A 27,210-nucleotide genomic window follows, 5' to 3' on the forward strand; every position below is an offset into this window, starting at 1 on the left:
GACAGATGAGACATGATGCCAATTTAAACTAGGAGGGATTCAGGCGGATGAACCATAGATACTGCTGTGAAGGAAATATTTATTCATATTCTAGGTTTCAGTCCTATTCTATGCTTCAGTTGTTGGGTTATTTTGTCCAGGCTCATGTTTTGGATCACTGATTTGTGTTTTCTCGCCTTTAAATACTGCATTTTCGCTACTGGTGCTGTGCGATCAAAACAGCTGCCGTTTAACTGAATAATCAATTAATTGTTGCAGTTTTCGTGGTCACTTGCATGTAGCATCTGTAAACACCTACAATATAAAGACATCTGCGATATAAGATATAATAACACCCTGGCCATCATAAATATGCTTTTTACGTATGTGCTGTCATCCTGTTGACATAGCTGTACACTGGATTGTGCTGCACTCCATTGTGATTTCACTTGTTCCTCTGGTCACCGAAATAGCAAATCTTAGTTATCCACACCCACATGTACCCATCTTCCCACACGAGTTTCAACTTTATGTCTCCGTAGACTGTACAGTGTGTATGTTTGCGGGTGTAGGCCAGAACAGAAAGAAGACAGTAGGACCGCAGAGAGGAGGGAAGGATGCTGGTACTGAAGAGGGACGAGCTGTGCCGCTGTAGACTGAGTCAGATGAATTGTTTCTCCATGTTGGGACTGACACTTAGAGTTGTTTCTGGTGTGTCAGTATTGATTCAGTCTTTGTGCAGCTGACTGGCACACAGGTTTGTGTAAGTGGGAGCGTTGGTATAAAAGAGTGTGCTTTCACACAAGCCCACTAACCTCCCCTCTCCTTTCCTCTCCGTTCCTCATTTAGAAACAAAGGCTGAGCTGGAGGATCTCATGGCAGACATCAAGAAGTTGGCCAACAAAGTGCGCTCCAAATTAAAGAGTGAGTACTATTCTTCTATTTTCTCCTGCTACAGCTGCAGCTAATCACTGTGTTTTCTGGAACAGTCAGATCGTTTGACTCTTACAGACTCTTTGTCTTTATTCAGCTTCAGCATTCAGATGCTGATAAAAGCAAATGTGTCACATTGCCACAGCTATATGCTTTAATAATGACTTACTGTTAGTTCCAATTAGCATAAAGCGTGCAAAACAAGTTTCATGATCAAACTTTATCTTTGAAGTTGCAGCTGGAAAATGGTTGGTGTTTACACATAATTTCTGGCTACAGCAACAATTCACTTTGCGCTCTGTTGGCTCCAGTATGAGGTATTTTTTTTTAACTGAAATGATCAATCAAGGACTAAATTAGTCGACAGAAATTATAAAGTTTTTTTGTTTGTTTGTTTTTGTAATTAATATACGGTTAAAATAAATTAGCAAAGAGAAATGCTACATTTTATTTCAGCTTCTTGAATGGGAGGAAAATATGTCATCTTATGATCTAGAAAACTGTGTTTGGTTGGTGTTTTAATTTTAAAGAACGCCAATTTAGATAATAAAATCATAATAAATGAACCATTGATCATTTATTTAAAGAAAGTGTAAGTATAATCATTAGTAGCTCCTAAAACCTGCATTGCAGTAGTAAGAACATATTATAACCAGGGGCTGCAGCAGTTTATCTTTGGTCTGAAGAAAGGATAACAACAGGCATATAAAGACACAGTGAAATGTGTCTTTATAACCTTTGGCAGCTAACAGAGAACTCACTTTACACTCATGGATTATGTTTTGCATTGAGCAGAGTGATTAGTGTCACTCGCCACAGCACATACTGAGTTTTATTCACACTTGTGAACACAAACTGACTAATGTTATAGTAACATACTGTGTGCAGGCATAATCTATGCACAGCTGCTACATGATCACACCCTCGGCATGTATTAAGAGTGCTTGCTTGTTATTTTTGTGTGTATTAAACCTATAATCGTTTTAGACTCCCACTTTTTCTTTTCTTGTCACCTTTTATAACATTTTTATAATTTCTTTATGTCTCTTCTGTTAAATGATTCAATCTAACACCGTGTGTGTGTGTGCGTGTGTGTGTGTGTGTGTGTGTGTGTGTCAATGCACCCATTGATAGATTTTAGAATAAACATAATTTACTTGACCTCTAATAGATGCGGGAATATCTCAGTATGTCTTTAGCAGCTACTGGAGTTTCTAGAGAGAATCACTTGTTCATAAATAAGTTTGTTGCAGTAGCTAAGACAGTAGCAGCCTCATGCAAGGACATTTTTTCACTAAGCGTCTTACTTTTTTCTCTGAGATGTGTTTCTCTGAGTGTCTTTATTGCTTATTTGAACTTAATGAAAGCACTTTCTTCAAGTTACCACAAATTGCTATGCAAAATGTATTTGTCATCGCACTTTAGTTGTATAGAAACATCACTTTTATTAGACAGGCTTGATGCTACCTAGCAAAACAATATCTTCAGCTAAATGACAATAAAATAGATATAATATAGGAACTTTGGGCCACTAGCACCTAATCTAAGAGAGTCTTTGTGTCATTTTTAATTCAGGATTGAAAATTGACAGGCGTTGTATGAACTCTGTAGTACAAAGTTACTGTCTACATTTAAACAACATTGCCAGATTGAAGTTCATCCACTCTTTCAATGACTTGTCACCACCACATGATGATGGAGGTCAAAGCATCTCTGTTGGATTGAGGCCACTCTGTAGTAGATGCTTTTAGGTTTATTGTCCTGCTACATCAGCTGGGGGACAGCTACTCTGATTATCCTCTATGATACCTTGCTGAACTTGGAAATTCATTCTCTCCTCCATAATGGCAAGCTGTCCAGGCTCCGAGGTAGAAAAGGAGACCCAAATGTTTCCACTGCAGAGTTTAAAGGTGCTCTTTGGCAAACTGAGAACAACATAGTCCAACTCTCTGTTATTTCTAATCAATGCAGAAAACCAATTCCCGTGGGTCCTCATCTTTGTTCTTGCTACTATAAGTGGTTGTGCAGTAGTGTTTCACCACTGGGAATAGAAATTACAGTACATGCTCAGTGGAATTTAATCTAGCTTGTCATGAGAGCAGCCTGAACCTGCAAAGATTCAACAAGGCTCAAGGATTGAATTTAATCATTCCAGCATAGGTTTCGGAAACATGACCGTTTTATCTCAGAATTATTGATATTACAAATTGTATTAAAGCAAATTAAATCCACTGCCATTTTGCTGAAACAGTCAGAGACCAGTTTAATGTCTGCTTTGTGACAAGTCTCATTATTGTACAAGACAACATTTCCACTGTTTATATTTTGGATTTTTTAGCAACTTAAAGAAAGACAAGAAAACGCCCAAGTGAAAACAGGATGGATCAATAAATAGATGTTAATATATCTCACATTTCATGTACAACCCTGATCCCTGTTGCTAATTAATTATTCTTGAGCTCACTTTGCTTGCCCTACGCCTCATCAGCTGTGATGTGCAGTTACTGCACTTGTTTACCCTGTCTGCACAAGCTGTTTGCACAAACTCTGAGGTGTATATTACATACAGTAAAAGCCGCTGCAGGTGTAGACATCTTACATAATGTCACTGAGTGTGCAGGGGCTGCTGCAGACAGCTGGTACAGCCTTCTCATCCAAGTTTAAATTACAGCAAAATGGGAATGTAAATGAGAGGGCCCTTGCATCTCTGTATAATTCAGTAATTGATTGAGCACTTCACATGGCCTCACACTGACAGTTACTTTAATTTGCGTCATTATGCTTGGCAGCTTCCCCTCTACAATGACTTCCTGAGGTGTGACTGTGAAGACACAGTCTGGAAAAGTGCTTATTACAGCCAAAAATCCTCTAAAGAAGAAAAATGAACGAGCAGTCATCCAAGCCATTTATAATTTTTTAATAGTCATGTGTCCAGTACATTTCCAGTTCTGGCCTGTCCACCTGAGTGACTGATCTGATGTGTGAGTATATTCTTAGCACGCTAATAAAATGTTTTTGTTGTAGTTCGTTACTGTACCTGTAACATGTGTGACATTCTCAGCATAACATATTATTAGTATCATTTTTGTGTAGATCTGTGGCTATTATGTCTCATAAGTGAACATACTGAGGAAAACCGGGGTCCAGGGAGCACATTTAGTCTGTTAGTCTTTAGTTTTGGACTTTTTTGACATATTAGTGAACTTTCTGTCATCAAAATTAGCCTTTTAAGATCATTTATCATTATGTTATTCTCAAATTGGCACCACAAGGCACCCCAACTCCACTTTACTGCAAATTAAGAAATTCATTTTAGTTTTAATTCTGCAACTTTCTTGCCATCTGAAGGTCTGCTGTAGACTTTTGTGTGTTACTTTCAAGACGAGAACTCAGTGATTTAATTTGTACACATTTGTGTATCTGTCCAGGTATCCAGCAAACCATTGAACAAGAGGAAGGGCAGAACAGGTCATCAGCTGACCTGAGGATACGTAAAACACAGGTACATTTCAAAAACGAAAGCACCTGTTCATCCTATGTTAGGATGCACCATTGTAATTGTCATGGTATTAGTTAGCAGAAAATTAGCACACTTTACCACTGGGGTGTAACAAGAAGTGATTCCAATGTTGGAAAGTTACCATAGTTAAACTTACACCAAAGAAAAGGAAAATTGTTTTTAAAACTATGATATTTAACATTTATTGTTTAAAATCTTGCTGCTGCTGTTGCAAAAGTACCTGCAGCTTTTTATTGTATGTCAGCTTAGTATGTGCATAAACGTCTTTGAGTATATCTAATTTTGTCACATTTACAGTGTGAACGTGCATATTTTTGTATATTTTGCAGTTCATTTAGCAATGAAACTGTTTGTTAAGTTGGTGTCTACTGATGGCATTGAGCAGCTCTAAGTGAAATGTTTCGTTATTCCTTGTATCTCCAGCATTCCACACTGTCCCGCAAGTTTGTTGAGGTGATGTCAGAATACAACACCACCCAGTCGGACTACAGGGAACGCTGCAAGGGTCGCATTCAGAGACAGCTGGAGATCAGTGAGTAAACCCTACACCATACACCATACCCATGCTGACTGCACACTTTAAGACGCCATAGATCTAAAACATCTGCGTGTATTTTCAGACGCAGATTGTCTGTTTTTAATGGTTGGTGAGATTTTTAAACTTTGATTTTGCATTGATATTCATATATGAACATGGCCTCGTAATGCGTCTTGGTTACCTGACAGGACACATTACACAGTTTTCACAGAAATAAAAGGGACTGGGAAGCCAGTTGGCCATCAAACCTGGAGAGCAATGGTAGAAAACAGTCATGGCATGCTAATCTCTGTGTTGGTGCGGCATTTTGTGACCCAGATGCCACACTGGTTGGCATTTACTATGAAGAAGATAAAACTACTGCTGTCGTTGATACTTATTTTAATTCTGGTGTCCTACTGTAGTTATGTATTTGATATAGAGTGATACTCTGACTTACAGTATGACGTTCACTCCTGAACAATACTGTTGTCTTCATAAAAGGATATGCTCTGTAACCGTTTAGCTGCAATTGTAATACAAAGATCACTGTGTAATTTCTGTCTTAAATGGTTTTTCATGATAGCTTTACTAGTTTAAATGTCAATCTTAAGAAAAAAGTCTCTGCGTGTGTTTTATCTTATCATCCTCTTCATCTTCATCCTCCCGTCACATTAGTTTCATGGTAATTAGGCTAAAAAATTTAAGTCAGTCTCCACTTTCTCTTTCACTTTTTCTCTCTTTTCTCTTTCACTGTACATTTGCTCAGTAGGTCAGTGTCATTTTCATCAACATTTGTCTATATACTCTACACGTGTACATTGATTCACATGCCTCATACTGTATGACATACTCTTCCAAGACTACTCCCGATGGACATGCAACTTTTCTTTAGAAATTCAATCCGTGAAATTCCTGTGGTAATAGTGAATGAGTGCATAAGCAGACTCACATTTTCTTTTAGAACCTTTGCTTTGTCAATTCTGGCAAATAAAAGCTTCTTTAGCATGTTATCCTGCGAGTTTCATAATCATCGATGTCTTGATACTGCTGTTTTGTAAACTGTTACACTAACCATAAACTCACTGTAGTGCTTAACCAAATATAACAATTACATTCTTTTCTTTAGCAGTTTAGCAGTGTTATTCACTGTCCATTTATTATTAATGAAAATAAGGGTTAACTTTGGTTTAACCTGAAACCTGGAGTAATTCAAACAATTATCCTCCTACCCACAACATCCTTCAATTATTTTGCATTAGAGAGATTTCAATTCACCCTATCCATATTTTATTTTGAATTTGTCTGCGGTACTGTATCAAAACAACCGCTCTCACTCTGAAGCCACTTTCCAAAACACATACATCACCAACACCCACACCCATATGCATGCACATGCCAGGTTGCAGCCGCTTAGATCTGAGCTCCTCTCACTTGTGTCACACTGAATGTGTGATCTGATTTGACAGGTATTAGCTGCAGGCCCCGGGCTCCTGGACCAGGCAGCTGACATGGCCTCTGCCACGGCATCCTGGCAGACTGCACCATGCCAGCTGCCCCAGCAGTCATCGTAATAGAGTCATTTTATACACACACTCACACACACACGTGCATATAGAAAAGGCAAATGACATGACTCACTTATTGGTAATAGCAGAGGAGAGCAGGGGTAGTTATGTTGCTGTGTACTTGGCTTGGGCGTAATTTCTTCCAGCCATCTGTTGGTTAGTGTGGCCACATGCAGCCAGATCCATGTATGAGCACCACCTAATATATCTATGTTAAAAGCAGTCCAGTCAAAAGAGCAGCAGTGACAACGCGCAGCACTTCCTAGGGGTCATTCAAAGAAACTCCTCGTGGAGTTAAACACTCAAACCTGGCTCACTCGCTTCTCGAGCTCCTTAAGATCCATTTGGTTTTGATTTGTCAGCTGGTGGAGTCACAGGAGGCCTTTTCTGATATCGCCTGTCGTCAAGGAAGGGATTAGACACACAGGGAGAGATGGATTGAAACCACTGAGAGAAATGGAAAGAAAATGATTAGTATGACCAAAAGAAGAAAAGCAGTGTTTCCAGCATCCGGTTGTCTCCAGTAAATCTAATACTTCTGATTACATTTGCTCTATGTTTTGATATAGCCCAGTATAATTCCTTCAGGTTTATACAGCAAGCGAGCTGTATTTATGTTGTTCCAACCACTTTGACTTGGTTTGTGTGTGAATCAATAAGTGTGTCACACACAGAGGGAAACATAGTGCGGTCTGTCAGATTGAGTATCGATGTTTGCTCCGCTGCGTTCCACTTTTTCCTGTTTGCCTCTACTCAAGCCTGCAGGAAGGCAGCACTGCGAAATACTGTAAACACGTCATTGCAAAGGTAACATTATCTTTTCCCCTCTGTTGTATTGTCTTGACCAACAGTTCCTCCAACTTTCACCAAACCTTTTCACCTTCAGTTCATTCTGTTGGACTTCTTCTGTTTAAAAGAAAACAATTTTCTGACTGTCCAGAACTTTAGTCAAGTTATTGGCAGCTGATAATTTGCTTCAAACTGACAAACCAAGATTATATTACTATTTTACTTCACAATACTAGTTAAAAACAGATGTAGCTGTAGTCCAGCTCAGTATATCTGTTCTCTATTTAAAGACACCAACACTGATCTTCTCTAAAGCTAAAGCTCACTAAACACCCAGCATCTGTCTGGTTTTATCAGCACAAAACATCATGTTTGCAACCAGCGGAGTAAACACTTCTTGTCTACTGTATTTCCTGTTAAGAAATTGTCTGGGACGACATCACAGTGTAAAATCACATGATGTTTTCACACTTGTATATTCGTGCATCGCTATTCGTTAAAAAGAAAAAACAAGAAACAGCGTGTTAATTAGTGAACTTCACAGACTCTGGTATAGGCTGTTTTTTTTCCCTTTGGACAGAACATGAAGAGCTGTTTTCCCCTACTTTCAGTATTTGTGCTAAGCTAAGCAAACCCAACTACAGCCGTCCCCTGGCTTATGTTGTGGTTTATGTTATGATAGATGTAAGAATGATATCAGTCCTTTTAATATAGTTTCAGCAGGACAGCAAATACTTCCTAGACAATGTTCCTTTAAATCCCATAGGGTCTTTCTTTGGTTGAAACACTTCTGTCCTATTTTAGGCTGGTGTAATGGCAATTCTTGTAGCACTTTTGCTTATTAATAATTGACTATGCACAATATCACACATTTATTTTGTGGATGCTGCAGGATCGAGGGGATTCTGGTCGCAGCCATCACACGGCCTTCTTTCACATGGCAGGCAGAGACACACTCACAATGCCAGCGAAAAAGATGAGTGAGAAGGTTTACCATGACACAGTGTTGCAGTAAACAGATTGACATATAGTATGTTATGTGTGCAGATAACGAGGACTCTTTTCTTATTCCTGTGCAGGTGACATTGTAATAAACTGAAGCATGAAAATGACTTACTTGTTTTCGTTCTGTATGTGTGAACACTTCATTCCTTGGAGGCCTCACTTCATTTCTGTAGCATAACAATGGAAATGACATAATACTGTTACTGGTAGCAACATAGTATGAATGATTTAATAGTCCATAAACACTATGGGTGAAGTGAGACTTCTTGGCTTCATATTAGGCTTCTTAAGGTTTGGGTCTCCATGGTAACAAATAAGAGCCTCCCTCTGAGCCTGTCAGGGCTCTAAAAAACCCACGAGGAGTGTGTGTGTGTGTGTGTGTGTGTGTGTGTGTGTGTGTGTGTGTGTGTGTGTGTGTGTGTGTGTGTGTGTGTGTGTGTGTGTGTGTGTGTGGGGGAAGTGAGATAAACAGGGTAGGGTAGACTCATTGTCGCTGCTCTCTGTCCATCAACTCCAACTCTGACCCTGTTTAATGTTGAGGTTTGAGCCTTAAAGATAGAGGGATTGTTATCTGAGAAGCTGGGAGAAAAGGAATTTGATCACAGGGACGTGGTGAATGCGGTTACTCACTCTTGTTTGTGCGTGACATCATCCTGTCGTTTGTCAAACTGCAAAATGTCATTGCTGACGATGAGTAGATTCTTAGCACGGTAATAAAACTATGAGATCACTTAATAACCACAGCAACCCATGAATCTAATTCATGGGTTTGATATGAATATGATGGTCTGGATTAGACCAGATATGACAGTTGAATTATATGTGAAGAGAAAGAACAAAAGTGCACCCAGAAGTGCACATGCACACATTCACGTATTGGTTAATGTTGGAGAGAAGCAGACTGCAGACCATCATCACCATCCCCATCAATCCACCTGCTCTGTAAGCGAAGCCCCCATCCACAGCCGAGCCAAGCCGAACGACCACCAACTTCCCTCACGCATATAAATGCCACGCACACTCACACACACTGTGATTAGGGCAGAAATAGATGATTTGTAGTGGTTTCCAAAATGTCCATCCCCAGCAGCTGCAGAGGAAAAGGGGGAGCCTGGTCTGTAAAGCTTAATCTTCGTTAGATATTGCAGATATAGCAAAGCTGCAACTGTTCATTCGGTCATAATATGAATGGAAAGAATAGAGCATGTGTGTTACATTGAATGGTTTGATATTTTGGAAAAACAATCTTTCTTGCCAAGAGTTAGAGTAGATGTGAAGATCCGAGCCACTCTCCTGTCTGTACAGTGAATATGAAGCTGCCGCCAGCAGCACTTAGCTTACCTGGCTGTTTATTTGTGCTCTGTGAATAAGCATAGTCCCCTAAATGTCAAACTATTCAGTCAAGTTAGTATGAGAAAATAACTTCTCCCTGAGTGGTATTGACTCATTTTACCTTGAGACACGGGTGTCAGCATGCTACTGTATGTACATGCCTATAAAAACTTTTCATTTGAAACAACCTGAGAGGGAAATAACTCTTCGGTTGAACACACTGTAACTCTCGCCCACAATAATCACTGCACTTACGTAGGTTCTTGTACTTCAGTAGAGTGTTTCCAGTGTAGACTTTTGCACCACTACATTTTTTTTACTAAATTTTATTCAATTTATTTCACAGCTATAGCTAATTACTAGTTAGTTTTTTAAAGGTAATAACAGACCTACAGCTTACAATGCATGATAATTACTTTTGTTTGCTCTATGCTGACAATACCTGTGTGTTGTACAAGGAATACTTGTCTTCGTTATACAATACACTGCCCATCCCAAAAAAATTACCAACTGGATTTAACTAAACAAATAGGTAAGAGCCTCCCACTAGATAATTACTGCATGGATGATTATTTATCAGCTGGCAACAAGTTATTTATCCCTGATGGTACGGGTATATTCCAAGATAACAACGCCAGGATTCATCAGGCTCAAATTGTTAGATTGAGTGGTTCAGGGAGAATTACACATCACTCGCCCATTATCAATAAAAGATCTTGGTGAAAAATGTATGCAACTTTGGACAGGAATAGATGTTGGCAGATTTCAGAAGCTTATTGAAACGATGCCATAGCGAATAATCAACGCTAAAGGTGGTCCAATGAAATATTAGAGTGTGTGACTTTTTGGACGGGCAGTATATGGTGTTGACATGAACTTTTAGATTACTTTCCTTTAAAGGCTTTTTTTTTTCGTTATCGCCATACATACAGTGTGCCTGAATAACATGAATATAACATGAGCGAGACTCGTATTGTACACAAGTTACAGATCGTACCTACTGTATATACTGCTTCTAGCCCCACAGTGGATTTAAAATGTGCAAAGGAAAGATAGGAGATAATGCTGACAGCGGCTGGCTGTGAAATGGACTCGAAGAGAAGCAGCTCTGCAGGCAAACGCAGCACTTGTATATGATGGGATGTTAATGTTTGTGAAGTCTGTTGGGGAAAATAAAGATTGATGAGAAGCAAACACCTCAGCAGGAAGATATGATATCACGCAGGCAGGGTCAGTACATAGAGAGAGAGAAAGTTTGGAAATAGAGAACTGAATAAGTAGGTGATGGCCTCAGCTGTGACGTATAGAGACTGCACACACGTTGTGTGAGTTATGTTCAGTCATGCTTTGCGTATCCAGAGCGCTGTAGTGGATTATCTGCAAATATGAGATTCAACCGTAACCACACGATGTGCAGACTGATCCAGGGTGATAATATCAAACATGACTGATATTTCTGACTTTAAAAGCGGGCTGTCACATGATTGCCATAAATGCAGTGTCTCATCCTCATATGTTACTAGTCATGACTTTTAAAAACACAAGAAATCAAGATCCGTGTACTGTGAGGTTAAAGAAGACCTACACCATCCACATGGATATTTAGATCTATAAATGTATGTATATTTGCAGTTATTTGCAGTTAAAGTTAAATAAAAACTCATACAATAGGTGATCAGTCTGAATTGCCACAAATTATCTCTCTATTGCAGCCACTGTTGTTCACGGAGAAGGAAGAAAAGAGTTAAACACGGAGTGTAAACACTAGAGGCAGATGGAGAGGAAGAAAATGAGCATGTGGAAAAGACGGAAGCACAGCTCTCGTTTTAATTAATATCAGACACAGGGAACAGGGGTGGCTATTGTCACCCAGGGAATTTGATTAGTGTTTCCTAATGTGGTCCTCACCTACTGTAGTTAGGGGATTTTATTTAAGTCTAATACTGTTGCACCTACAGTACATGTCTGGTACAGTAACAGTGATCTCTGAACACCTACACCATGAGCACACGTTTCTGTTATAATTGTTAGTATCGTGTGTGTGTGTGTGTTCATTTAGCTGGGAGAAACACAACAAATGAGGAGCTGGAGAGCATGTTGGAAAGTGACAACCCGGCTATCTTTACCTCTGGGGTAAGCAATACAACAAATGCAATAGGAACACACACACACACACAGCATGTTAATATTCTAAATCTTCTCCTCTCTAACCATTTCCTTCCGTCATATCATCGCAGATTATCATGGACAACATCACCCAGCAAGCTATGAATGAGATTGAGACGCGGCACAATGAGATCATCAAGCTGGAAAACAGCATCAGAGAGCTTCACGATATGTTCATGGACATGGCCATGCTGGTGGAGAGCCAGGTGAAAGCTCAGTACCTGCAGCTCTGTGGTTTGGAGCTGAGGAAAACACATACACACACATTTAGAAATTAAAATGGAATTATTATATTATATGATATATTATTATTATATTATAGCAGTCCATATGTTCACAATAGTAACGATCATTCACCAAGCTGGCCCTGCTGTAACAGCTGCTGATCCTGCCTATTGTGAAAATAACTTCACTTCACACTGGCACAAACTGGCAGTCTTTTCATTTACATGCAAGTTGTAGAAAGTATTACTATAAATAGGTCTAACCATGCCAACAGAGTTGGAAGGAAGTTGTGATTTCAGCTCCATCTGGTTGTCTGTTTACAAAATATCTCAGTAAATTCTGACAGAATTTGGGGGAGCGATACATTTTGATTAGAATTTGCTGATTATCTGTATTTGGGATTGAAGCCAATAGAGCAGTAACTAATTATTAACAAATTATTATTAACTATTAACAAATTTTACTCAGAATTTTTAAGAATTTAGTTTGACTAGTCAATTTAGTCTTTTCCTCCCATGTGCTAAAAAAAAGCTGGTACAGGAATATAATGGACTTCATCCAGTGAGCAGTGGGCATATTTGAATTGATATGACGTAGTTTCCTACTGTAAGACATATGTTCTTCAAAGCCACATGTGAAGATTATTTCCCCGGGTTCAAGTTGCCTGTGCTCTGCTCAGTAAAGTGTAAAGGATAAATCTGTAGGCCTGGCGCCTGCATCAGTGTGTGGACTAAACCCCCACAGAGATGATCTCAGTCTGACTAAGGCAAAATGAAACATGAGCGACACGTGCAGAATGACAAACTGAAATTGAATTGTTGCTCGTTAGTGATATGAATTACAATGACAGCGCACTGTTAGGGGCTGTGCCTCATAATTTTGATGTGGAACTGATAATTCTTCAATTGTCTAATAATTGAGTGGTGTTGTGTGTGTTTGTGGGTGTGCGCTGTTATTCTCTCGTCACACATAAGAATAAATATTTAATTGAACTAACCCGTCCTTTATTAACTGAGTGCTACATCTTCTAAGATTATACTGGAGGCTGTTTGTTTGTGCCTTTCTCAGCTGTGCTCTCTTTTCTCCCCAACTTTCTCTGTTGTCTTCCTCTTTTTTTTTCTTCCTACAACACAACACTGTCACCACAAGAATGACTCTAAGCTCTAGTGAACAGAGAACAGCACTGCCCTTCTTATCGACAAGGTAATTTACCTGTGATTTGTTTATACTGATTTACTAACATACACTGAAATGCGAAAGGGCTGATTATGATTGTTTTTTTAAATCCGGTGTTAGTTTGATGAATGCTGATTTAAACATGGTTAATGACTCATGTTACTCAGTTTGATTAATTAGTTCCTTTTTTCAAAACCAATCTTTTAAATAATAAAGCTAAAAAACTGATCAGAACATTCATGAGACTAATCTGCTAATTTAAACACTCAAAAACACAAAAGAAACATGACTAATGATGTGGTTAGCGATGGTACGGCATGTGAGTTCAGGCAGATTTCCGCTCTCTCCAACATTATCCGTGATCCTCTTCTTTTCTTTTTTTTTTTATGCAGGGCGAGCTGGTGAACAATATTGAGCGGAGTGTCCTGGAGGCTCAGGAATATGTGGAGCAGGCAAAGGACAGCATACCAAAATGCAAAAAGTTCAAAAAGACCAGCAAACGGGTGAGACAATAATTGCACACAGTCTACTAAACTGACTCTCACATTGTTATTTTCTCTTTTCTTTCTCTCTCTCGCTGCTTCGCCTTCTCTCTTCCTTCACATTCACCCATTGTTCCTCCTCTTCTCCATCTCTATCCACTCCTCCTTCTGCCTACACATGTGCTTCCCTCTTTCTTCTTCCTGTCTGCATGTCTTCTACACCTCCTCTGTAACTAACCTCTCCCAGGGGGAAATGATAGACCGCATAGAGTACAATGTGGAGCACTCGGTAGACTATGTGGAGAGGGCAGTATCAGATACTAAGAAGGCGGTTAAATACCAGAGTAAAGCCCGGAGGGTGAGTCACACACACAACCAAACATGCTATCACATCAAAATCTGATAGCATTGCATGTACTGAACATAGTGGAGTGCATTGATTGTTCTCAGCATGTGTGCATGCTCATCTGTCGTGTATTCTGCATGTGAGTTGTGTCTGGATTTGACATACTGTGCTGCCCAACAAGACGGCACAGGAAGTATTTATGTGCTGTAGTTTTATTTAATCAATAATGTCAATTTACATCCTGTTCAAAGATCATTGTGAAGAAGCTCAGCTGGGAGCTGTCTGGGATGTAATAGATGGAGTCAAGGAAAGATTTTTTGACCTTATCTAACAGAACTGAGGGGTTATACAAGACCAAAATGACAGGCAACAGCTGATCTGCAGCTCACAAAGAGGTTTATTTAGTCTGTTACTCAGGTTTATCTCTCCATGACAAAGAGACACTTTGAAATTGATGATGTCCTTCCTTTTATTAACAGCATGAGCCAAAGTGGAGCAACTCTGCCACCTCTTGGTTAATGCCCACATTAGCACCCAGACATAGAGAAATTACAAACATCACATCACTTCAGTTACGTCCCCACTTACTGAAGAATGTCTCATTTCTTTCTTTCTGTCCTTCTCTTTCCTTTTGTCGTTTCTGATTAACGCGCCCCTAAATCCAGCTTCAGCTAAATGAAGCATTATATGACACATTGTCCTCCTTGTTTCCCCCCTTCCAGAAGGTGATGCTGATAGGAGGTTGTGTTGCAGTTTGTCTCACCATCCTCATTATTTCCCTCGCAGTTGGACTCAGTTAGGACCCTAAGAAATCCTCGTAGAACAGACAGAGCAGAAGCCGATGCCTCTTTTTAGAGTCATATGAATGCCCATGACACACACTAGTGACTGTGCAGCTGTTAAATGCACTGTTTATTGAGCTCTGTAATGTAACTGCATCATAAACTGCGGTGCTGGTTTATGTTACAGGTCTGAAGGCGGAGCAGTGTGTCAAACATTGTTGATTTTCTTAACATGCTTTTTATAAACTGAACAGTCAGTGGCTGTGAACATGTGTTTGTCTGCTTTGGGTCTGTTAGTGTCACGATTCATGTACCTTTGTCAAGTGCATGTTCTGCATTCTGTGGAAATGCTTTGCATGTTTTACTGCAAAAGTAAAAATTTAAAATTAATGTAAGATGTATCAGAATTGCAAAGAGCAGACACCTCAGCAAAGAGGAAGTCCATGAACACCAGCCTCTCTCATTCGTACAGATGAATGACTGGAAACGCTGGCTGTTGTTTGGGACAATGTTTAATGAATAGTTCAACATTTAGGATCTACACTCATGTGCTTTAAAACCAATAGTTAAGATAAGAGTTGTTCTGATTCACTCGGCGAACCCTCATACAGCATGAAAGTCACTATATGTACTTCCAAATTGTTGAATTTTATTCCTTTCATTGTTGAATAGTGGCTGTTTATAAAGTCATGTGGATGAATGGATGCTAAAAAGACTTTCACAAGCCATGTTTGCTTTAAAGTCCCTATGTGGATTTTCTTCCCAGAAGGCGCTGTCAGTGATTTCTTATTATTTCAGGAGGTGGCTGTGTGCATTATTCTCTGCATCAAAATACTCTTTGATACCACCACTAAATGCCACCAAAATTAAAGATGCTGTCTACATAGTGGCTTTAAATGTGAGAATGATGATTGTGGTATGTGTGAATACACTGTGTGTGGTTTAATGTGGAATGAACAAAATGCAGAAATAGAAAAAATCTGTGGACTTAAAAGTAAAGGGTGTGAAAATGCCTCTAAACCACAAATACACTCCAGCAACTTACAGATACGTTAAAAAACAACAAATCCTTCTCCAAACTGTATTTGCATCCTACTGCTTTTTTTTCTAAACTGCATTTTGTTCAGATTTGTTATAAATATTGTAACGAGTGTTGGGCAAAGTACAAGTAACATGTTCTCCTCTGCTCCCCATTTGCTGCTTTGGATGTCTGTAAATATCATCTTGTTAAAATCCTATGCAGAAGAAAATTATGATTATTATATGCTGTGTGGTTCTGGGAATCGTTATTGCTTCCATCGTTGGGGGCACGCTGGCCTAAATCCCGGCCACCGCCCCGCTAAAAGACACACAGACACACATTTTCAGTTCCCCGTTTTCACGAATGCAATCTTCAGTGTTACGTTTAGCACAGGATGCGTTACATACTGTACAATATATTTTACACACACACACTCAGTGTACAGGGCCAGAAGTGTTTTTCGCATGAGTTGCTGTTTTGTAAATGTGTGGTGCTGCAAAAATGTTTCTCTGAGTGTTGAGTGTTGTCAACGATATGATGTTTCCAACAAGTGAATACTTGATTGAAAAAGCTACTTAACGGTACGTAACGCTATACTAATACATTCCAACTTCCAAATGTGACACTTATTCAGTTGTAGTGTCTATTTTGTGTTGTACAGGCTAAGTGACAGGCCACTAATCTGCAGTGTTTTCAGAGCCACGTTATCTCTGTTTAAATGTTCATTTACTTTATATTTACTGGACTTTTTGCTTATCTCTCTGTCTCTCTCTCTCTCTCTCTCTTTCTCTCTGACGTCCTCTACCTCCCTTCAAAAGCCCTGCATGGTTTAGTTCACTGTAAAGTGGTGATTTGTAAAAAAAAAAAAAAAAAAAGGAAAGAAGACAGCTGCACTAATGTGGAATATTTTGCTCGTAGAATCGTCACACTGCCAAATCTTTTTCCTAGCGTCACCTCTCGTAGTTCGCAGAAGCAACGCTACTGTACTTACGTTCTGGCCTTACAAGTTGTGCAGCATTTCTGCCTGTGGCTCCAGTGTTGAGTGCAAGTGAGTGCATGCATGCATAAAGTACAAGTGAGAAAGGAAATGTGCGTGTTCATTTGTAGCTACATGTACGAATGCGTTGAGCATGTGTGACGCACTGAGAACACGAGTGCTTGTTTCCAGCCACATGTGTCTTTGTTTTGTATAAAGTGTAAACTGATACGAAGCTCTCTAACACTGCCAATATGTTCAAATAAGCTGTTCAAATGGAGTCTAGTCTGGTTGGATTGATAATTCTTGTCTCAAAGTGGCAAAGCCTTGTTGTTTTATGTCTTTTTTTTATAGAACCCAAGCTTTAAACACAGCATATTCTTCTGTCAAGCTACTTATGTGTTTATTTTTATGGGTGAACTTGATGAGACAATGAAAGCGTCAGCATGAATTCCAAGTAGCCCCGTAAAATAAAAGACTCTCCTCTCAGTTTTCTGGTGACACATGAGACCTGCACAGACTGCAACCATGTTACCATGTTGCCTACTCAAACTTGTTGCCTTTGTGTTGTATCGTGATGACATGGTTTTGTTTGTTTCATTGGGGATTTTTCTTTTTTTCCAAGTAAAGTTTGTCTGAAAACTCACATTTGCAGTTTGTGCTTTACTTTGTGTACGTGCATCGACCAGGACCTGATGTTTTTATTCAAAATCTTCTCCTCGGGTCAACTAGGGGGGAAGAAGCTCAGATCCTTTAAGGAAAAAATTAAAGCACTCAAAAACCACTTTCTTAGCTGAGTCCAAGTAAAGATCAAGATGACCTGTAAAGACAAGTGGCACAGATACCCACGGCATCAAGAGGGCAAAAACAGTAATTGATCGTAAAGACTGGGTAAAGAGTGGGCGACGTTTAGCTTCCAGTAACTCTTTACTTTCTGTTTCACCAGAGGTCAGTGAAGTGTTTCCCACTGTTTCATTTACCTTCTTTCAAGTTTCATCCAGATCATGAACTCAGTGTTTTTAGGTTATCTTTGGACTAATGTCAACGCAGAACAGTTTTTGGGTGTAGGGTAGTGATTTCCTTCCCATTTTTGCAGGGCATCTGTATCCTTTTTTCACTTACTTCTCATATGGTCTCCAAAGTTCCCTTTTTCCACACAGCTAAAACAAACAAAATATTTACTTCCTCATTTAGTCTCATGCCTTTCGGGATTTAAAATTGTGATTTCAATAAAGACATTTATTTGAGTATTTGATTGCTCCATTGTCATTGAGAATCAAGACAAACTGTTGCAAATGAATCACTCTATACAACATTACCATGATTAATATATCTGAATACTTTATAGTGTCTTATTTTAAATCATCATTTTAAATTGGTTTAATAAAAGGTTTGTGCCTGAAATCCATCATATCTGAGTTCTGAAGCAAGCTTTACATCCTTTACATAAGCAAACATAGTAATGCGACAATGTAAAAAAACACCATTACAAACAAAGTCCTAAAATAAAAGTACACAAGTATCCTCAGTGAAATGTATATTATCGGTGTCAACAATATACTGGATAACATCTGGGTCTTTGCGGGGATCTCACTAAGCAGATGATTCAAAGAAAAGAACTAAAGATGAACCGGACGTGCCTGTACGGTTATTTATGATGTGGATTTTGATTGAAAGTCACATCTTACCTACTATTGCCCGCAAGACTATCTGAGTTGTTTATGATGTTTTCAGATACTCTTCCAAGCTTTTCATCATCTAAGGCCAGCGATCACAGCTTGCATGTAAATCATAGACAAGTAAAGACAGGATGAAGAATGAAGTCTTTCAAGAAGACTTTCAAGTGTTTAATGAATGTGAGAGGTTAAGAGGAGTTCTGATTTACAACAAAGTCATCCTAATGTGCAGCAGGTACAGTAACTGTGCCCTGTGGTCACATTATACACCAAGTCAATGGATAAATAAAGGAGGAACAAGCCGGCACTTGGGCACATACAAAATAAATGTTTGTTCTCACGGCTACAGTCAAGCTCTTTCAGGTTCACAGTTTTTGCTGGGACCAGATTTGTTGATATTGACTCAAATAGAATCGTATTGTATTATTTTCTCACTTAAAGTATTTACTTTATTTGGCTTTGTTTTGTATGTGTATAAATATGTTTCTTGCTAATTGCCAAGTTTACAGCATTGTCATTCAGTGCAGACTAGTGACTAAAGAGGGGCCTCTGGGTCTCTGAGTGTGATTCGACATTGCTGCGAAACTAAAACGTCCAGATTTCCCACTCAAAACAGTAAAGTAATAATAAATAATTAATAATAAATGTACAAACAATGTAATTGTTTTATTGCATTGCAAGTATGACTTTAGCCTTTTAGAGTTGAGGCTTCTACACTTTATCTACTGGGTGACACAAATAAGAACAACATGCATTAAATGACACAGACAGTGATTTAAGAAAGAAAATGATTAAAAATATATAATTTGGGAATAACAGATAAAATAAAAAGACGATTGTGTAATTAATACATAATGTGTTTGATTAAAATGTTATCAAAGCCATTTTGTTTTATAAAGCAAAGCAAACATTTTGACCAACTAGATCCTGTCTCAGTGTCCTGGAAACAGGTAGAAGCGCTTTGTTAAAGTGCATCTGTCTTTGGTTGGCATCTGTCTTTTGGTCTCAGAGGGAAACTCTTCAAAACGTTGCATCACCTGTGTATTTGAAAAGAAAAAGAAAAAAGGAAATTATGGATTGAGCTGTTGTTATTCACTTTTTTTTCAGCTTTGCAAACAGCGTGCAAGACGTACTTTTCTGAAAAGTTCATCAATGTCGTCCTCGTGGGAGCAGGTGTTAAACACCTCAGCGATGTACTGGATGAGAAAAGAGCCTTGTTTTGTTTCTCTGTAAGAGACAGTATCTGCAGGAAAATCAGGTTTCATTATATTTATCAATAAAGACTGTTCATGTTAATCTTCACTGTCTCTGTCAGAGACCAACTGACCGGGGGTGCTGGAGAGCAGAGAGATGAAATCTTTTTCTTTGTGTGCGTATAACAAAGCATCATCCACGATGTTTACTTCACGAGCAGGGCCTGACCACGACGCATCATCACAGACCACGTCCCCTTTTGCACTGTCGCTGACGAGCACAGATCCACCCTTCTCTGCAACATGCACACAGCACCTTTAACAGACTTTAATAATGTGGAACATCCGTTGGTGTCTGTGAAAACATACCTCCTCTGCAGGCCTGGATGATGATGATCTTGGGTTTGTTAAGCAGCGCTCGACATTTCTCTGTACCCAAGTGTTTGTAAATGTTGTCAACGGGGAATTCGTCTGGTTCTTCTTCTTTAAAGTTCACACCGAGCACTGCTCCTAGTTTCCCGTGAGACATGATAACCACAAACACGCTGTCTGTCTCTTTGAGTTTTGGGTGTCTGGAGAACTCTAATAAAGCATCGTCCATCCCCTGCGAGGACACAGCAAGTCAGACATCAGCTACTATATCACCCAAGTGAGGAGGCAAATGAGCTGCTAAGTACCTTTGCAGTGAGGTCCCTATGTTTCACCACCTCGTAGTTCAGGGACGTCAGCAGTTTCTCCATGTTCTCTTCATCCCTCTCTGCTCCTTCTCTGTTTAACTTCCTATCAAGAAAATGTCTGTTTGTGATAAGCAGGGCCACACGATTCCTAATGGACGGTGGTGTCACAGGGTAAATCTAGAAGTGGAAATTATCCAAGGGAAGACAGTTAAACACCGTAAATGAACAGGTCATGTCACAGCTCATACTGTCCTATCAACAGCTTAACAATTCATTTTCACTGTGGTAAAAGTGATAGTTAGTCGACAATGACAAACGTTTTTATCGTTCAGTTTCTCCCTCCAGAAAGAGTCAGTGGTGGTGATGAGCTTGGATGACCAGCTGGGCTCTGCAGCTGGAAATAAAACACAACAGCTGTTGGATTACTGGTCAAACAACACACTTACATCTGTGACTTCTAACTTCTGATCTGATCTTCTGAGGTCAACTCACCCGCTGGCTGAGCAGGTGGGCCACAGGACAGGCCCAGCTCAGAGTAAAGCGTCGGGTCTCTGCTTTCTAAGTGAGCGATCATCTTCCTGCTGGCTCTGTCTCCTTTCCTCTTCACCATGTCGATGAGCATGCGTGCCATGTCTGCTTTATTGCTGCAGTCCTCGAGCACAGAGTCTGTCTCCCCATCATTTAACAAACCGTCCTCCAAAAGGTCGTCCAAGAGCTGCTTGAGGAGGGGTTTTGACACCTTTTCCACAAATCTCCCCCGCACTCTGGCAAGTTCCTTATCTGTAAAACACAACTTTAAGGGTAGTAGAAGTGTTTACAAACTTTATTACTTGTAATGTGGTGAATCCGTACCTGCCATTGCTCATGAGCCTTGTTTCAGCAAATGGTCCCGTCAAATCTGCCCGTCTTAGAGGACGAATGTGTGTTTCTCTGCTGAGATGGTGTTTTGTTTTTTACCTCAGGGAAATTAACTTCCTAATAAAGTCATCAGAAACACTACTACCATGGAAGTGGTGCTAAACAAGTAAAACTTACCTTGCAAGATTTTTTGTTGATGGCTGTGACAGTGGGTCTTAAGTAAAGTGATGCCAAGTCATTGTCCAAGAAGGCTCCAGGACTGGTTGATCTTTGTCCAGCTTCGTACGTGCTTGTGTGTGTCAATCCAAATGTTCTTTGTAATTGTTATTCATGCTGTGCATAGGTATGTTGAGTGTCACTGCAGTCTAATTCTCTGTATGCACAAATGTACTTGGTCAGTGATTCGGATTTGGTGATGCCATTGTGGCCAAATAAAAAGGGAATCACCTGATGTCTACAGTTAAATTTACATAATGTTAAATGTTAAAATCATGTTTCTACTCCAAACAGCAGCTTGAGGAACTATCTCTGCTCCGTGCTTGACATAATTTGCATACCTTTTTGTCACGTGTATTCTTTGAAGGTGTGGAGCGATGTGCTTGTTTTCCAAAGAACACAAACCTATAATTCATAATGAAAACCAAATGCTTTTGTTTTACAATTTTAACAAACAATATTATTACCTCAGGAGAGTTTTTCTCTCTCATGTTGTTGCTTTGTGTTTCTGCTCACAGTGTTTACATGCTGTACCACAATGTAGGAAGAATAACACAAAGCAGGAACTGGTACAGATTGGTGTTTATACCAATTCCACCATTAAGGGATAAGATAGAAGTGATATGGTTATGTCTGGGTTTACCCAGTGTTATGTAAAACTGTGTTTCCCCCTGATTCCACAGTGGCTGTGTGGGTGGGGTGGGCTGTAACTATCCGCTTACATGTAAGTAAGAGCGCATTGTTGATTCTAATAACTTCACCCGGACATTGAATTTTTGGGCTGCACACAGATTTCCACAGAGACAGTTTCTCCTGGAGAACCGGAGGGTGGCTAGGGTCCAGGGCTAACACACTGGTCCATTCAATGCCATCCTCAGCACTGCCTCATGATGCCTCATATCGCTCTGGCCACACTTACATTGTTCCCTGACAGTAACTGATGTAATTGCAAGTAGAAAGAACAACAATTACAAGCAGGTGCTGTGTTATAATAGAACGGAACAGGTTTTATTGCACAATTTTATTGAAACAGTTTTCAGTTCATCAGATAACATGAAGATGAATTATGACCATGCTTGTTTTATAAAAGATACAAAATGCTTACAGACCATAAAAATATAACAACTGTTCATGTCTGTGGTTTGGAGTCTTAGGAATCTTGGCTGCAGATCCTTAACCCAACCATTAACTGTCAGTTATATCAAAATGAAATGCTCTGTATAAAGTACAAATGGAAGATTATAGATAGATTATAAATATAGGTCTCTGAATACAGTAGCATAGAAGGCCCACCACCCCTATAAACACAGTACCCCCCACCACCACCACCATTACTACCACCCCCTTGGGCCTGTGTCCACTATCTTGTCATTAGCACCGTATAAAGCAAGCATCCAAATAAATGTGGCACCAAGTGTGCGTCCTGTCTCAGAGACCTGGGAAGAGGTAGAAGCGTTTGGTTAGGGTGCATCTGTCTTTGGTTGGCATCTGCCGCTTGTTCTGAACAGAGAAATCTTCAAAACGCTGCATGACCTGTGCAGAAGAAACAAAGAGTCCCATGAAATTCTGCCAGATTAACAACATAGTACAGTTAATGAAGCCTGAGTATCGTCATTACTGCTTGTTCTACTGTAAACGTGATCTTGCTTCTCATTGTAATGAATTGTTCACACTGCACAGCAAAACTTACTTTTCTGAAAAGCTCTTCGATGTCGTCTTTATGGGCAAAGGTGTTGAAAACCTCAACAATATACTGGATGAGAAAAGACCCAGTACCTCGTTGTCTGTAAGAGACGGTGTCTGCAGGAGCAAATACAGAAATAGAAAAGACTCATTTTACTGTTCTTAGTAGATTATTGTTGCTTCATCCTCACTGTGTCAGCATTAGAATAAGATTTCAGATAAACTGACCGGGGGTGCAGGACAGAAGAGAAATGAAATCCTTTTCTTTGTGCACACATCGTACAGTGTCATCCTCTATGTTTTCTTCAGCAGACGGGCCCGGATGCAGCGCTTCATCACACTCCACAGCTGCTTTGGCACAGTCGCTAACAAGCACAGATCCCTGCTCCTCTGAAACACAGTAATAGTAATGAATACTTTATTGATGTAACAGTTTATGACGTGTTGGTTTATGATGTGTTAGGTTAGATGAGAATCACCTCCTCTGCAGGCCTGGACAATGATGATCTTGGGCTTGTTAAGCAGAGCTGGACACTTCTCTGAACCTAAGTACTTGTAGATGTTGTCGATGGGGAACTTGTCTGCGTTCTCGTCGTCATCTTTCCAGTTGACGCCAAGAACTGCTCCCAGCTTCCCGTGAGACATAATAACCACCACCACGTTATCTGTCTCCTTGAGTTTTGGATGTTTGGAGAAGGCACTGAGTGCTTTACTCATTTCCTGTGAGAAAAAAAAAGAGGTTTAAACCAACTTGACAAAATCTGGAGTTGTATCATGAAATCCACTATTCAAATTGTTTTGTTAGGTGTTTTTTATATTTTTTTAGTACCTGTGCTGTGAGGTTTGTGTGTTTCACCACCTCATATCCCAGAGCATTGAGCAGTTTCTCCATGTTCTCCTCATCTTTCTCGGCTCCATTTCTGTTTAATCTTACGTTGGCGAACTCTATGTTAGTGATTAGCAATGCCACACGACTCTTGATATTAGCTTTGGTCACAGTGTAAGTCTGAAAAACAAAGTTAAAGAAAGTTTAACATTTGTCAAATGTCCTAAAACAATCTTGAACAACACTTTTCTACAGAGTGACCTAAACTGAGACCAACTTTATATTCCAGTTGCATCAAAACTCCACTTTTACATGACTTATTTGATGTGGGATATGAACAACTAACACTTTTGTCTTTCTGTTTCTCACTCCAGAACGCCTCCTTGGAGGAGATGAGCTGGGTTGACCATGTCGGGGGATCTTGTTCTGGAAATAACAAAGCAGTGATGTTCAAACTGGATTATTCCTCTTTGTGTTTACACCTTTCATCATTGTTGTGCAACACTTCAAAATCTGTTTGAATTAATTAAGATACAGGTTTTTCTAGAAATGTGTCAGCTCACCTAGTGCAGACGGTTGAGCACAGGACAGACCAAGTTCAGAGAAAAGTGATGCATCTCTTTCTTGAAGGTGAGCAATCATCTTCCTGCTGGCTTCACCTCCTTTTCTCTTCACGCAGTCGACGAGACAGCGTGCCCTGTCTGCTCTGCTATTGGTTTCCTCATGTATTGAGTCCTTCTCCCCGTCATTCAAGATGCCGTCATCTAAAAGGTCGTCCAGGAGCTGACTGATCACTTCTTTGGACACCTTGTCCACAAACTTGCGCCTGATGTTGGCGAGCTCCTTCTCTGCAATAAAAGAGGGAAAGAGGGAGAAGAGATTGGAGCATCTACAGTGTTCAGGTGAAGTTGAAGTTGTAAGGAATGGTTTTGTTCTTTAAATGATACAAATGATACATAATTATAAAATAACATTACGTAAACGTTTCGTGTTTCTGTTAACAGGCTACATGGTGGGAGGGGCGTCTATATCGCGCACTTCCTTATGCTCATATATATGTATTAGAATAGCTGAACTTTAGCTTATTCAAAATAAACTCCATGTCTGACAATAATAGATCCTATTTCAACAAAGGTTGTAAAATGAAATGAAGAAAACGAAGGCATCTTTTATTGTCTCTGCTTCTACAGAAGTATTGGCGGCAGCAAAGTGAAACTACGTGGCACACACAGGAAAAACGCAGAATATCCTCAACAAATGACTTTTCTTTTACAGACATTTCTTGTAAAAAACAAAGGGACTACGAAAAATGCATCTCTAACTCCTGTGTTTCACCAGTTGCATTCATAAACACCACAAACTGTGAACGCAGCTCATAATAACTATTGCTTTACATGTCCGATCGCCTACATGTTGCCGCGAAAATACAGTAGTTTACACTATCTTAAGTCCTCTTTTTTTTTGCAATATGCATAAACTCTTACCTGCCATTGTTCAAATCTCGTATCACTTCAGCTTAGCCAGAACGGTGTGAACTGAAATATAATAATTACACCTGAAAACATGTTCCGACAGGCTGCGTAAAAGCTGTGCGCAATGCGCACTGATCCTGTTTTATAAGTAACCACAGCGCAGTTAACAGCTGTGCCACAGCTGCAGGAAGTGATAAAATGTCACTTTACAATCAGACAAAGAACTCTAGGGAAGTCATGACTGTTAAGCAGCAGAAATCAGACTATAACAGTGATCTACTGTAGAAATGTTAAGTCTCATATGGCGATAGCAAAAGAAATGAAAAAATACAAGGCACTAAAATCACAGAAAACAACATTATTAAATTAGATCAAAGAATTGTCTTATTGCATCAGACACAAACCATCACACAAGCTACAAATGTAAGTCATTCTCCTTTAGCTCTGTATATATTTATTCACCAGCAGTAGTGGAGGAAGTACAAAACAGTTAACGAGTATTTGTCAAACCCACTGTTGTTACATTTTAAAACTTTATCTACTGCTCAAAAATTCCACGTGAAAGCAGTTAAATATTTTTCCCTGTCAGTATTACAATAATTACAGACAATGTATTCCATAAAGCGTAAACTGGATTCTTCATATCTACACCATCGTCTTAGAAGCTATTGGAAATGTGTATTTGTGCTACAATGACTAAGGATGTGCTAGATATCCAGTGATGATGGTTATGAATGAACCTGGATATCACATTATTGCAATGTGTGTGTGGACTCACACCAGATACAACTTAATGATCATTTCTGTATTAAAACTATAGCATACATAATGTCAGGAAATCTGAGAGCATAGCTCTGTTATCTAATGTGGCTTTATAATGAATGATGAGCATCTTCAGTCTTCATGAGCGTGAACTGATGTTTCTCCTCCTCTTGAGTGGCTGTTGGTGGAAACAAGAGATTGGTGAATCAGACTAGTGTTCTTCTGAGTTGACAGAAAGCATCGTATTGTTTATTTCTCTGTGCCATGGACCCATTATTCCCCACAAACTATTGAACACACATAAGGTAATTCATTTAGAGTCAAACCTACATATTCTATTGATGCACAGTTAAAAATGGTTCCTTTCAAATACATATTACAAATACACATTAATCTGTATAGAGGATAAAGTCCCTAGTTTGTAAAACGACTGTGATAATATGAGGTCAAAGTTCACCCTTGGTAGTTCCACTGAAGTACGTCAGCTCAACTGTTCAAACCGGTGGGGGCAGACCCAGCTCCGTGAAAAGTGTTGGATCTCTCTCTTGAAGGTGAGCAATCATCTTTTTGCTGGCTTCTCTCCCTTTTCTCTTCACAGTGTCGATGAGACAGCGTGCTCTGTCTGCTCTGCTATTATTGCTCTCAAGTATTGAGTCTTTCTCCCCATCATTCAAGATACCGTCATCTAAAAGATCGTCCAGGAGCTGTTTGATAAGTTCCCCAGACACTTTAGCCACAAACTGGATCCTTATGCTGCCAAGCTCAGTGTCTACATAAAGGGAAAGGAACAGGTTGTTATTCAAATTAAAGTTTAATGAGTCCAACCTGGCATATACACCTTATCAGGCAGAGGAAAAAAAATACATTAAATATACATCAAGTTTCTAAACATGAAAATACACTTAATAGCCTATACGATCAAATGCAATCCTATACTACACATCTACCACAAGATCATATGGCAATCCAGTCCAAATGAACCTGAAACTGTGAACTATTTCAAACCCAACAGTATTTATAGTGGACTACT

General features: G+C 39.5%; 3 protein-coding genes across 6 annotated transcripts in view; 1 reads left to right on the top strand and 2 right to left on the bottom strand.

The window, feature by feature from the left end:
• Window positions 1-17,447, top strand: part of stx1a (syntaxin 1A (brain)) — a 48,316-nt gene extending 30,869 nt beyond the window's left edge. Inside the window, exons 4-11 of one of the 4 annotated variants that reach the window (XM_026339302.1) lie at window positions 829-903; window positions 4,341-4,414; window positions 4,856-4,964; window positions 11,703-11,776; window positions 11,881-12,015; window positions 13,603-13,713; window positions 13,940-14,050; window positions 16,064-17,447. In XM_026339302.1, coding sequence (XP_026195087.1) covers window positions 829-903; window positions 4,341-4,414; window positions 4,856-4,964; window positions 11,703-11,776; window positions 11,881-12,015; window positions 13,603-13,713; window positions 13,940-14,050; window positions 16,064-16,141 — 767 coding nt within the window. In that variant the 3' untranslated portion in view covers window positions 16,142-17,447. Of the gene's footprint in view, window positions 1-828; window positions 904-4,340; window positions 4,415-4,855; window positions 4,965-11,702; window positions 11,777-11,880; window positions 13,238-13,602; window positions 13,734-13,939; window positions 14,051-16,063 lie in introns of those variants that run through there. The other 3 variants (XM_026339312.1, XM_026339326.1, XR_003297411.1) reach the window with 3 other exon arrangements.
• Window positions 17,448-18,562: 1,115 nt separating this feature from the next.
• On the bottom strand, window positions 18,563-21,689 carry LOC113165906 (caspase-1-like). Its single transcript, XM_026365710.1, has 9 exons — window positions 21,399-21,689; window positions 21,216-21,296; window positions 20,856-21,143; window positions 20,681-20,757; window positions 20,364-20,540; window positions 20,056-20,290; window positions 19,821-19,982; window positions 19,627-19,736; window positions 18,563-19,530 (listed from the first exon to the last, which is right to left on the bottom strand). Exons 2-9 carry the CDS (start codon window positions 21,220-21,222, stop codon window positions 19,426-19,428), a joined length of 1,161 nt encoding a protein of 386 aa, XP_026221495.1. The 5' UTR covers window positions 21,223-21,296; window positions 21,399-21,689; the 3' UTR covers window positions 18,563-19,425.
• Window positions 21,690-22,443: 754 nt separating this feature from the next.
• Window positions 22,444-25,586, bottom strand: LOC113168204 (caspase-1-A-like). Its single transcript, XM_026369195.1, has 8 exons — window positions 25,431-25,586; window positions 24,510-24,794; window positions 24,293-24,372; window positions 23,950-24,126; window positions 23,600-23,840; window positions 23,349-23,510; window positions 23,128-23,237; window positions 22,444-22,970 (listed from the first exon to the last, which is right to left on the bottom strand). The coding sequence occupies exons 1-8, from the start codon at window positions 25,435-25,437 to the stop codon at window positions 22,866-22,868; spliced, it is 1,167 nt and encodes a 388-aa protein (XP_026224980.1). The 5' UTR covers window positions 25,438-25,586; the 3' UTR covers window positions 22,444-22,865.
• Between the last annotated feature and the right edge of the window lie 1,624 nt (window positions 25,587-27,210).

The sequence above is a fragment of the Anabas testudineus genome, chromosome 13, assembly GCF_900324465.2.
Source record: "Anabas testudineus chromosome 13, fAnaTes1.2, whole genome shotgun sequence".
Classification (NCBI taxonomy): domain Eukaryota; kingdom Metazoa; phylum Chordata; class Actinopteri; order Anabantiformes; family Anabantidae; genus Anabas; species Anabas testudineus.

What these genes read in the sequence shown, in the direction of transcription:
- LOC113165906 (XM_026365710.1), bottom strand. An exon ending in CCCACCTGCTCAGCCAGCGG is followed by an intron (nt 20,758 to 20,855) that starts GTGAGTTGACCT and finishes TTTTATTTCCAG; the next exon opens with CTGCAGAGCCCAGCTGGTCA. An exon ending in ATAGGGACCTCACTGCAAAG is followed by an intron (nt 20,291 to 20,363) that starts GTACTTAGCAGC and finishes GTGTCCTCGCAG; the next exon opens with GGGATGGACGATGCTTTATT.
- LOC113168204 (XM_026369195.1), bottom strand. An exon ending in TGTCCAGGCCTGCAGAGGAG is followed by an intron (nt 23,511 to 23,599) that starts GTGATTCTCATC and finishes ACTGTGTTTCAG; the next exon opens with AGGAGCAGGGATCTGTGCTT. An exon ending in TCGAAGAGCTTTTCAGAAAA is followed by an intron (nt 22,971 to 23,127) that starts GTAAGTTTTGCT and finishes TCTTCTGCACAG; the next exon opens with GTCATGCAGCGTTTTGAAGA.